Consider the following 12,500-nt stretch of genomic DNA (forward strand, 5'->3'; position numbering starts at 1 on the left):
AAGTTAGAAATCCTTCGTTTTTACGGAGTTTAACATTAAAACTTTGAAGCACCTGCTAAAACACTATTTAAACCATATCTTTATTATCCTTGTTGCTTCAAAACGTCGAACATAAAGTTATAAATCATCACTCCAAGTATTCTTATTCCGGAATAGGGTCAATCCATCGCACCCTTAAATTTATACCTCCAGTTTCCCTTTGATAAGAATTTGACTCAGCGATTTTAAATGCCCAACACACGAAGCTCATCCTCTTGCAGTTTACTCAGGGTCTAAAGTAGTCTTACTCCGGAATAGGGTCAATCGAACGCACCCTTTATATCTCCAGTTTCCCTTTGATAAGAATTTAACTCAGCGATTTTAAATGCCCAACACACGAAGCTCATCCTCTTGCAGTTTTCTCAGGGTCTAAACTACACTTCCAGAATCTGGAAGTCCGGTCATTTGATTGGTCTACGTAAATTCGGGCACGTTTCAGGCGACGCTCTTTTTATGATACGATATCGCGAAAATATGCAAATAAGTTACATACATTATTCTTTAACATTCATGTATGCCCATATATACTATCCACCCTAGGCGCACTGTCTACACTAGAAACAGCTATCTACACTGTCTACAATGGGAACAGTTATCTACACTGTCCACAGTACCTACAGGGAGGAACGCGTGACGAATCTCTAAGAGCGTCTGCGTGGGAGGCTATGCGTCATCCTGTCTCACGTGCTCTGCCTCTCGCGCCAAAGATGGCCGGGCGGCTCTGGGGAAGAGAATGGCCCAGGACAGGAGCCCATCCAGCCCAGGATTGTAATTGGAATGTTGTTTGATCTGCCCTAACAATTGTGTGTTTATGATTATCACTGTTTACGGTTGATCCAACGTAATGCATAGATAGTTACACGGCCTTTGCAGTTTTTAGTGTACAGTTTTTAAGCACATATATATATATATATATATATATATATATATATATATATATATATATATATATATACTTCCATTTCTGTCATTGCCTAGAAGCTCAAACTTGCTCACTGATAAGTGCCGTCACTACTTATTTGTAGTCGAAACTATCTTAATTTCAAATTTCTGCAAAATCTAATGTCGGGTTTGCGAGATATTTGGTAAAACAGCCAACAGCTGTTGGTCACACAATTTTGAGCCATTGCGCATGCGCAGAATCAAGCTGGGTTCCTCAGTCCTCTTTTCTTTTGGTCAGCACCAAGAACACGGACTCTGGCCATTTACAATTTATGCACAGTCGTAGTGAAGGTCCATTTTTGTAACCGTTGACAACCACTGTTGTTTCAAATTTCTGAGCCTGTGTAGACAAGCCGTCAGTCGGTGATGTGTTCATGCCTTGGAAATGAGCAGAGTCCGTGTTCTTGGTGCTGACCAAAAGAAAAGCGGGCTCTGAGGACGAGATGTGGGTTTTTCTGAAGGATTCAACATGACGTTCGCGTAACCGAAGCGACTTATTTTTCAAAATCAGTGCTGACCTTTAATAAATACCACTGACCACGGAAAATCTGCGTTCAGCCACCTTAACGAAGAAGAACAAATCAAGATGTAATTATCTCCCAAATTTATGTCTAGTGTTACGCATGCTTAATTAATTGCCATAGATCATGAACTGAACAGAGAGGAAGGCAGCCTTCAAACGATGCAATGCTGTGTTTTTAGGAGAAATTGTGTTACTGCAGGAAAGTTGTCTGTTTCCTTGAGTATTTATCATACTTGCTACTATTGCGACCTTATAGAAATTCAGTTGCAATTTTAAATTGAGAAGGATTCTTCAATGTATATTTTCGTGTCTATCCCAACATACGTATGTTTCGTCCCTGCCAAGAGACTCATCGGAGACCTTTTGGTACAGCCAACTCGTCAAACATCTCGTTTAAAGTCCTGCTAGCATTAATATTCAAATGATGATGGCGATCTGGCCTTATATCTTAAAGGGGTTCCCAATTGCATAACATGGAATTTAGTTGCAATCTGTCGCAATGTATTTTTTGCATTAGGTGCACGTTGCAAGGTGTGCTTAGCAGGAGTTTTAAATTAATAGGAAACGTTATCATCAATTCCTGATCCCGGGAAGCTCGCTTCTTCAGACAGTAACGAAATGGAGAAAGTCTGCGGTAAGTTTTTGATTGACAACGGTGCGTGCAATAACTTTGTGGAACGTTAAGAGTTTCTTTCTTTGAAGGCAAAGAAAAGGGACAAAGAACGAAATACATTTCCGACAACGGACAGGAATGATGAGCAGGAAGTTCGTCTTCTGACGGCAAAACAGTTAAAACTGTTCCTGAAACAATGTTTACCGGTATATGGGGGAAAAGAAGTGCTAATAATAGGTAGTTATTGACTAAGTGGGAGGGCAGGTCGGGAAAATATTTGGCCCGAGGCCATGGCGTACGGACCGAGCGCAGCGGTATGATTGGGCATAGCGTGCATTGTGTAAATTCGCTGGGAAATTTTTCAAGATCAAACTGAGATTGTAACTTAACAGTTAACGTTTTCCTGTCCATGTTCCTAAAGGGTGCGATTCGTCGACAGTAATAAACGACAATCTTTTGGGGAAGTTATTAGAATGTCCTTTCAGCGCCTTGACAAATGCTGGTCCAGCGAATCTTGTGACCGATCAATGCGAAGACTAGGTGAAACTTCCCAATGGATTGCAGCCGCCAAAGAGATTCCCGTGAGCCTCTTTGGTCACCCATGATACTTCTCAAAGGTGTGATTGCTAATGCAGAACACATTTCGCCCGTCATCTTCTTTATTTTGTACAGAAAGCTAAAATATGAAGCTTTTTCCAAATCCTGTGGGATTTCGACAGCCAAAATACCACCTCCATTTAATTAGGTGCGGTTAAACGCGGCACTTTTACCGCGGTAAATGACCCTTTTACCACGGGAACCGACGTTTCCCAAGGTAAATTTCCCGTGGTAATTAAATAAATTTCCATGGATACGTCAAAAAGATCAGACGAAGCGCGCATGACATTTAACGTGGTGAGTTGGAAGGGTGTTTTGATGCCCGGGTTACAAGAGCCAATCACGATGCCGATGAAGTTGTGATTAAATTTTCCCGCCAATGAATTGCGAGAGATTTCTTTTTACCTGGGTAATCTTCGTAACATGTGACCACTGGTTAACACGTTATACTAACACCCAAGTGTGAGGCACCGCGGGATGCTTTACCATGGGAAATAACATTTACCATGGTGTATGTAACCGCACCTATAAGCTGCCTTAAAACGCATTGGAAAATCCCGGCCAAGCTCCCGCGAGGAATCTGTACACTTTTACAAAAGGGAGCTGTAAATGTTGACTGTCGGGGGAATTTTTTTGACACTTAATCAGCCAATCAGGAACAATATAACGGGAGTATCGAAAATCTTGTGGGGTTGATTGCAGGCGGTTTCTCGCTCCATTATCCTCGCCTCCTCTCCCTTTCGCTTTGCTTTTTTGACTTCAGTTCAGGTTTTCGCGTGGCCGTTACACTCAAACGTCAACTAAAATTCACCAAACCGCCTGCTACGCGGGGCTATCTCAGTATATCTTTAAAATGTGCCGCAATCGCGAAAAATAAAATACATTAAAGTCAGACTTGAAGAGAGAGGTGTCTTGTGTTACTTAAGTGGGTTTCTTACGTGGTCGTTGAGTGAGGCTATAAGCCTGGGCGTGGGGTTGAACGCGGATTCAAGGACTGGTCGAAGACTGGGCAAATGTGTGGGAATAGAAGGACTGAAAGACTACAGACTTTTTATTTTTATTCCAACCGACCGACACAAAAGTGGTCAAAAGTAGGAAAGTCATTCGACGGTAAACGGAGAAAAGAAAGAGACAGCCTAACCGTGAGCTTCGCATTTCTTCATGTGTATCATTTACCGGCACCATAAGCAGATGCGAGTAGTGACAGGAACGTCAGGTTACTGGCTGAACGCGGGGGCGGGGGAGGCTAGGGCTTGGTATATGTACGAGTAGTACAGCCGAAAACAACACCGCGGCCGCTGGAACGAAGAGGTTAGTTTCTAAGGGAACTGCGATGCTGAGTCGGTGCCGGGAGTGAAACACCAAAATTTGGTTTTATCCGCCAAAGGCGTTGATAAAGGTAACTGAATTAACAGCTGTGAAAAAGATATGTATTTGTGAGCTAACGTTTCGAGGGTCAGCCCCTCGTCAGAGCGAATTCTAACGAAAGGACGCTCTAAAGTTCAGCTCGCAAATCGATCCGGCTTAAGATGGTTAATTTGCCGTTATCACCTCGTTTTGCTTTGTAGTAGTGGAGCGACCTATTGCCAATCACGAGAGCATTGCGTGGTGTCGTCCGCATGAAAGTGAGGTTCTCCATTCAGGCGCGGATTCAGGGGAGGTGAAATGGGTGCATTTTCACCCCTCTTTTTCTGAGCCCCCCTTCTTGCACAGACCTCAAACACCTCAACCAGGCTTTAGTTCTATTACATTATTACAAAAATTCACCCCCCATTTCAAAATCCTGGATCCGCGCCTGCCATTACATAGTTGGGAAAAGACGCAGCCTATAAAACGTGACACGTATCCGGAAGTGGAGTGTCAATTTTTACCCCGTTTATTTTGACTAATTGTTGACGGTTCTATATTAAACAAGCAGTGAGCCACTGCAAAAGATCTCCTTAAAAATCCTAATGCTCGCTGAATCAAACGCTTTGCGGAAGTCGATAACGATGTCCCCCATGACATTCCTATCATCAATTTTTAAGTTCCAAATTCAGTTGACTCAGATGAAACAGAACATCTAGAGATTCAGAAGACAATTGTTTGTTATGTGTCCACTAATACTTACGAAGTACGTTACCTAAGGGGTAGTTCATTACTCTACAATTAGCTTTAACTTTTCCCGGCAGTTGTCTACGATGATGAATAAACGCCTACCTTATAACTTGGCCTACTCAGATAATTTTGTGAAGGTGACTCAAATTATGGCCTTGACAATCGACTTAGCTGGTCCGTCCAACAGAAAATAAAGGAGTCTTATTTCTGGTTGTTAATCAAGCGAATTCGAATATTGAAATAAGGAATCTCTTTTCAGTGCTAGTTCGTCGCACTCAGTCCCTGAATTTCAAAATCATTGACGGAAGTAAGTGACTGATCTTTCACTTTCCTGACACAATTGAAAAGCTGGCTGCCTGCGTGGTCCAGGACTCCAGGATCAGTCAAGGTCGGTTACGACTTAATTAAGCGGCTTTTTGTGCAGTCCCATCACCAGGAAAGCTCAAAGCCTTGCTTCATTGATCTCAAAGGCTTCTTTTATAACCCACTGGTGATGACCTGTTACTTGACCGGTATAGAGTAAAGGGCTAGATAATCTTTCAACTAAAGAGCATTCCTGTGGGACTTAACTTGTGTTGACTTGATACACTAAGAGACTAGTGGACTGATTAAGTTGCCATGCAACTAAAAGGGGCAGGTGACACCGAATTGCCCTGCTGTCTGTTGTATTGCTAAGACTTTAAATTTGTCCAAATGATGAAGCATTCTCGAAAATGGCAAATATCAACTCCCTTTAAATGAATGATAATAGAGAGATTTTTAACATCACGTTTACGTGAAACGCGAACGGCAAAAGTGACCACGTGACCATGATGTCCCGCCATTTTTTTGCGTTCCCCGGTTGCCTCTTGCCGTTTCTACAATGAAAGAGTGGGATTTTCGCGTTTCCTGTATACGTGGAATTTTCTTCTTGTTTTTCTTCTACACAACAAGTTGTTTTTAGAAAAAAATAGAACCCCAAAACCATTTTCAAACAAGGAAAACTTAGGTTTCATGGTTATAGCTCGTTCACTAATGACTGACTCCTTACCGCAATTTCTTGATGAACTTACGTTGACTCTCTGTTCAGTGTTGACTCACAAAACTCGCAAAACTTGACAGGTAAGGATTTTCCGGTATTTTATTTAGCCGGCCTTTATCTACAAACATTGTTTAAAAAGACTCCGAGTGTTTGTTTTTTGGTTAACTAAATACTCGAGATATTAACACAGTCCCACTCCATTCCGAGTTGCCGTGGGTCACGCAAAACCGTTTCGCGTTCACTCCATTTTCGTGAAACGGCAAGCCGACGTTGCCTAAACGTTGATGCTAAACGTGAGGCTCAGGCAGCGTTTTCACGAACGCGGTTTCATTTGTAACCGCATCGATTTCGATACGGTTACACCTTCTGTTTACACGACACCGATCGAGACTGTTATCGAAACTGTGTCGATTTGGAACCGGTGCCAAAAGTGGAGCGTTTTCAAAACGACGCGGTTTCATCTGTCGTGCAAACAGCGAAACCGCATCGATTCAGTACGGTTACTATTTTGGCGCGAACTTTTCATTGGTGAATTTAGCACGTAGTGCAGCGCTCGCTTATACCATCACGACTTGGATTTTTTGGCGAAAACGGTTCCGTGTAAACTCTTCCAAACCGCATCGATTTTGACGCGGTTTTGAACTCATGAAACCGTGCCGATGTGAAACCGCGCTCGTGTAAACGCTGCTTACCGGTAAATCTCTCTCATAAACCGGGAACCGAGAACTTACGACTGGGAGTCGAACCTATTGACCTTGCGATTACTATTATGGGTGATCTACTACTTTATGTTCAAAAGACAGACAATTTAAGATGTGATTTTAAATCTTAAAGTTCTCAACTCGAAAAGAGCCAAAGAACCTTTTGTTCTAGAGGCCCGTTTCTCGAAATTAAAGTCCCGAAACTTTTCGGGTGTCACAATTCCCTTTGTATCTTTAGAAAGTTCGGAGTCATCAATTTTCACGATCATTTTGCTTTTAGCTTTTTAGTTATCTTGTAAACATACTGACTGAACAGCTTTTTCCAATGATTTCATAGCAGTTGAAAAGTTATCAAAAGTTTCGGGAAAGGGGACCTCGGCACTCACTGGGCAAGAACCTCGTGACGTACCTTTTTGTCCGTCACGCTTCGGAGTAAAGAAGCTTGGAATACGTATTTCCCTAGCTATAGCGTCCTTTCCTAAACTTATCATAAGCACTTCGTGTGACAATGATAAATTTTAAAAATTCAATTGACCGGTGCGATTTGTCAATTGGTGATTGCTTTGCAGCGGTAAGACGACGATGTAGGAATTCGCAGCAAATTGTTTACGCGTTGTCATGAAGAGAGATGCTGAGAATGAGCATCAAGAATGCGTGGTAATTTAAGCAATGGATACAGCAATTGAATCCTAAAATACACAAGGCCAAGACAAAACAGAAATTCCAGTAGAAAAAGGTACGGCAAGGGAACAATGAGCAGAAATATTTCTTCGAAAAATCTTCCGCCCGAAGGTGAGAAATCGTCTGTCGAACTGTGGCGGGCAAGTTCACCACCGGCACAGTTGCACGGAGTACAAACGACAGCAAATGAAGCGAGTTCTGCAGGGCCGTTTAATAAGTCAAATATGGACGACATGAGAAGAAGGATTGTTCATCTCAATAAGGAACTGGAAAAGGAGAGAACGTACGCGAAAAACTTGAAGAGGGACAAGGCATTGGAGATCAGGCAAGCTCGTGACGAGGAACAGAAGAAAGCTGCGACGATGCTCGCAGATTTGAGATCAAAGCTAAACAAAGAAAAGTTAATTGAGCTGACGTCTTTGAGAGAACAGTTGCACAAAGAAAAAGAAAAGGATATTGTGAAAGTTTTAAGGCAAAAGGATGAAGCTTATAGAACTGCTCAACAGGCTTGGGCCAAGGAGAAAGACGAAATGAAATTGAAGCTTCGAACAGAGCTTCGGAGTGAGTCACGCGAAGACACGAAACGAGAATTTGAAAAAGAACACGGAAGATTAGAGCAGGAAATCTCGGATCTGAATCGGCAGAAAAAGGAACTAGAAGATACGCTGAAGCTTGTTCAAGATGCAGATAAAAGAAAAATAGACGACATTCGTAGAATACACCATGAACATGAATCGGAGCTTGAGAAATTTAAGAGGAATTCTTGGCAAGAGAGTAGGCAACAGGTAACGTCATCTTTTATGAAGAGCTTTAAGCTCTCAACGTTGATTGCGGTCTGAGCATACGAGCTAACATGGACTTGAAATTACCGGGAAATTGATACACTACTGTAACTCTTCGTTTCAAGTCTTGAGTGAATTGAATAGTCGCGGGTATATTCGACTGTGTTTTGATAGGTGGTGAGATATATCTGTTATGAATTCCTGTTGTGTGTTTGTTTGTTTATACAGCACTCAATTGGTTTAATTAAGTTATTTCAGATATTTGAAATCGGTTTCCACTGGTTAATCTATCAGCGATATCACAAATTTTGGTCGCGAGAATCCGATTGTGAATTCATATTCCCCGCAAGCTTGGAAAACACTTTGAAAACACGCTTTGAAAAATCAAAAAGCTGGTTTGCAATGCACTTATCAGCGGCCATCCTGGGCTATGACCCCGGGAGACATAGGCGGGCATAGCGCAGAATTTGTTGCCAATTTTATGGCCTGGAGGGGGATTAGATTGCTTTTGCACTTTTGTAGCAGGATCCTTGGGGAAAGTCCTGCATGATTTGTAACATCGATATGGCGCCACTACAATTTTGAAAATAGGGAGTTTAAGCATGCAACATGTTTGAGCTGCAGACGGCAACCGGAAGTGAGCTGTTTCCCCTTTTAACTTGTCTTGTCCACTTTATATCATATATTGCTAAGTATCTTTCCATCATTATCTTCATTAGAGATGATTAGGCTAAAAATCTGGTAGACACTACTGTCCTGACATGTGAAATATTCATTTCTGGTTACCGTCTGTGGCTCAAAAATGTTGTCTGCTTAAACGCCATAATGAGTGACTGTTGTTTCCACAAAGACTTGGTATGAGAGCTCTTTTGAATGAGTTTTACATTTGGAAGTGCAATGAAACAATGCATTTTGTGACTTGAGGCTAATCACGTGAAAACCATGGTTGCTCAAAAAGTTGCTAGCATACTAAATTAAGTATCCTCTGGGGGAGGGAAGGGGGGATAATGCTTTTTTTTTGTCGGAGAAATATTGTTTTTGGGTGGAAGAGAGATTGTAAACGTTATTATGCAAGTGCCTGGGGGTTTCCTAGGGTCTTCTATCAGGGATGGCCACCAAGTGCGTAAAGTGATTAGTCTATATTTTATTAGTTATTTCCAGTCTGTACATGTATATACATCATATGTGTTATCTGTTGATTGAAATCATGTTTGCTTTGATTGGTGGTATAGGGAAGATATCATTGATGTCACCTATGTGTATGTGTGTTATCATTAATTAATGTGCCAACCAGGTTCTCATTAGCTGTCAAAATAAAGGGTCTTTTGTTCCAGCCGACCTGTGGTTGTCACATGTGAAGCAATGTTTGTAAACAGATGTCTAATCCCTACAGAGCTTGTAAACTGTTCTACAGTGCTAAGGAATAAAATTTTAGTCCTTCTAAGCTTTTACCGAGAGCCGATCAGTGTTCAACTTCCTTTAACAATGGAACTGGAGTTACATGTAAATGGTGCAAACAAATGTCCCTAAACCAAAGTCATGGTGGAAAATGTAAAAAAAAAATAACTGTACTGTCGTGGGACTTTATGGAACCTTACAATTCACATGTACTGCGACAGTAAATGTAAAGATGTTCTAAAAAATAGTTGGGTACAGATTTACATGTACATGAAGTTGCTGTTTTGACTGAATGTCAACAGGATATTTTGTGACGTTTATAGAAATTAGTTTGCATGTTGAGCTCATAATACTTGTAACCCTGATCTTACTTTTATTTTGTGGTGTTGCTCTTTCAATTACCTGACAGCAGGGCATTCTTAGCAGAAATGCATAACGTTTGAAATAAAGAAGGAACTTCTCCCTAGATCCTAACATTTATAATGTGACATTACATGTACCTGTATTTTGCCACCTTTCAGATGGCTGAAATTCGTCAGTTACTAAATATAATTGAACAGCTTGAGAAGAAACTTGGTCTAGAAGCTGGTCACTCAATGCGATTGCGATTAGAGAAGGACAGTTTGCATGATCTGTTGAAAAAAACTGCAACATATGATGCCTGGGATAGAATGATGTCCTCTACCATGAAGGATGAACAAGGACGGATAACTCCACCAGCAACTTCTGTAAGTATAAGTGCAACTAAACTAAAAGATTGATGTGACACATTCACTATGTAGGAGATTTTAATCCCATCTTTACTTTTTCCAAGGGAACATGGAAAATTGTAGAGTAGGGCTTGTGGTTGTTCCCATGTTTGAGGCACATACATCAGGGTTCGTAGGCGTCTTGAAAGCCCTTGAAAACCCTTGAATTTTGAGAGTACATTTTCAAGCCCTTGAAAGTCTTTGAAAATCTCTGCTCTTCACTCCTGGTCCTTGAAAGTCCTTGAATTTTTTCTGACCCGCATTTTTAATCTTTGAAAACTTCAGTAAAAGTGATCACCCACTCAAGTCATTTCATACAAACATGACGAGCTGTGGGGTCGAGAATGACTACCAGTGCCTTTGCATTTTTTTCAGGCATGTACGGTATGGAAAATGAGCAAGAATTGTATTGTCAAACTATTTCCATGGGTAAATTCTTCGACGTAAATAAAAAAGAGGTCCTTGAAATTTCAAAAGTTGGCCCTTGAAAGTCCTTGAGAAGTCCTTGAATTTTTGGCCTAAAAAGGTGTACGAACCCTGATACATGTACGTGTACATGTAAGCTGTGGGATTGGAAGCTGCCCAGGTCATTTGAAGTTTGTCACATCTCTAAGATGGTACACACACTAATAGTGGCCAATTTAGTGGGTTGCTTTCTATTCTGTGACCTGCTGAATAGATCTTTTTACAGTATTATGTGCTTAGTTATCTGGCTGTTAAATGAAAGCGTTGGGCTCAAGGTTGCTACATCAAGGGTGATGCGATGTTGTATCTCCTATTGATCGCCAAAGGTTCTTCCCTAACCCCAAATACCTGGATCTTTATGCACTTAAGATGGGGGAGGGGGCAAAAAAGTACATGTACACTTTCATAACTATTACTATTCCGACATGAAACATTGATCAGTGACGGACAGGATCAAGAATTGTGACTAGTCCATTACCCTTGATCTGGAAGATAAACAGAATTTAATTAGAATTTTAATTGGAAAAATATGTGATTGCTTTTTTTTCATTTCGTTTATAAACTTACAACGTTTACTGTCATATTGGTACACACAAGTCTTTTCGTTTACATCTTTCATACTGTATAATTATAACTATATATAAGGCAGACCACTTGAGTTGGGTGGCAGGCATTTTGAGCTTGGGCTGCCTGTGGGTTAATTAATAAATTCTTGACTCTTGCAAAAATTACTTGGGCTATATACTAACTTTTAATGTTGGAAGCCAGAAGGGCTCTCGGAAAATTTTCTTAGGCAGCAGCCTTGAGGCTGGACTGGAGTTGACCTTGTGATGATACATGTACAGACCTCCCTGCTTTTCTTATGTTAATGATGTTGTTCTCATGCTAATTAGTTGGAATTTACATAAGAAAAGGAGCAAGGTTTCTATCGAAACAAGATCAACTCCAGCCTCACTTTCATTCATTGGCCAGATAACTAAACACATAACTAAGATGGTCCATTAATTTAAAAGTTTGTTTAATTTACCATTTTTTAAAGCCAGATTTAAAGATCTGACTAGTGATAATTTTTACAAAATGTATTTTATAATAATGCTTAAAATATCTTACCATATTTTCACAACTGGGTATCATTTCTCACAACTCCTTGATGCTAGTGTGGGATTTAACTGGAAAAAAAGCGTGGGCTGTATTAAGTCACAATATGGCCCTGGAATTGTTAAGGGCCATAAAAGTTAAACAGGGTTATCACAGTAAGCTACATGTACAATAAAGAAGTGACCTTTAGATACATTATGAGCTAATGATCTGCATACATGTATACATGCATGGTGAGCTGATGTAAATACATTTTAATTCCATATTGTGATTAGTATCTGTGTGTAAATAACAGAATGGCAATCCTATAACTTAGATATAAATGTACATGTAAATGTCGAATACAAAAATAATATAAAAAAATCTATAAGGGTAATATCTGAACTGTAGATGAACTTACATGAAGCGTGGAATTTATTCAGCACTTGAAAAACCCCTGTCTGGTCCTGTGGGACAAGTACATGTGGTAGATTTTATGCTAGAGTAATCACTTTCTCTGCGTTCTTCTGGACTAGCAATATTATGGTATTATGTTGTCACATCAGTAGAATAATACATTTAGGCTTATTAGGATTACTCTTCAGTTCTTTTTAGTGTGTACTCGAGCCACTTATATATTCATAATATCAGTGTGAAGGTCATTCTCATTTGGGAAATTATAATTGTTATTAAGTGTGAAGAATACAAAGTTAAGTCAGACTGTTAAGCTGAAATTTTCAATGATAATGCATGTCATTTTTTTTGGCAACTTGCTATAATTATTTCTTGAAAAATAAAAGAAACTTTTGCTATTC

At 40.4% G+C, this 12,500-nt stretch overlaps 1 protein-coding gene across 1 annotated transcript in view; it reads left to right on the forward strand.

The window, feature by feature from the left end:
* The first annotated feature begins 6,955 nt into the window (after positions 1 to 6,955).
* Positions 6,956 to 12,500, forward strand: part of LOC138005191 (golgin subfamily B member 1-like) — a 114,962-nt gene continuing 109,417 nt past the window's right edge. Inside the window, exons 1-2 of the mRNA XM_068851454.1 lie at positions 6,956 to 7,999; positions 9,916 to 10,122. Of these exons, the coding sequence (XP_068707555.1) occupies positions 7,286 to 7,999; positions 9,916 to 10,122 (921 nt within the window). The 5' untranslated portion in view covers positions 6,956 to 7,285. The remainder of the gene's footprint in view (positions 8,000 to 9,915; positions 10,123 to 12,500) is intronic.

This window comes from Montipora foliosa, chromosome 6 (assembly GCF_036669935.1).
Source record: "Montipora foliosa isolate CH-2021 chromosome 6, ASM3666993v2, whole genome shotgun sequence".
NCBI classification, from domain to species: Eukaryota; Metazoa; Cnidaria; class Anthozoa; order Scleractinia; family Acroporidae; genus Montipora; species Montipora foliosa.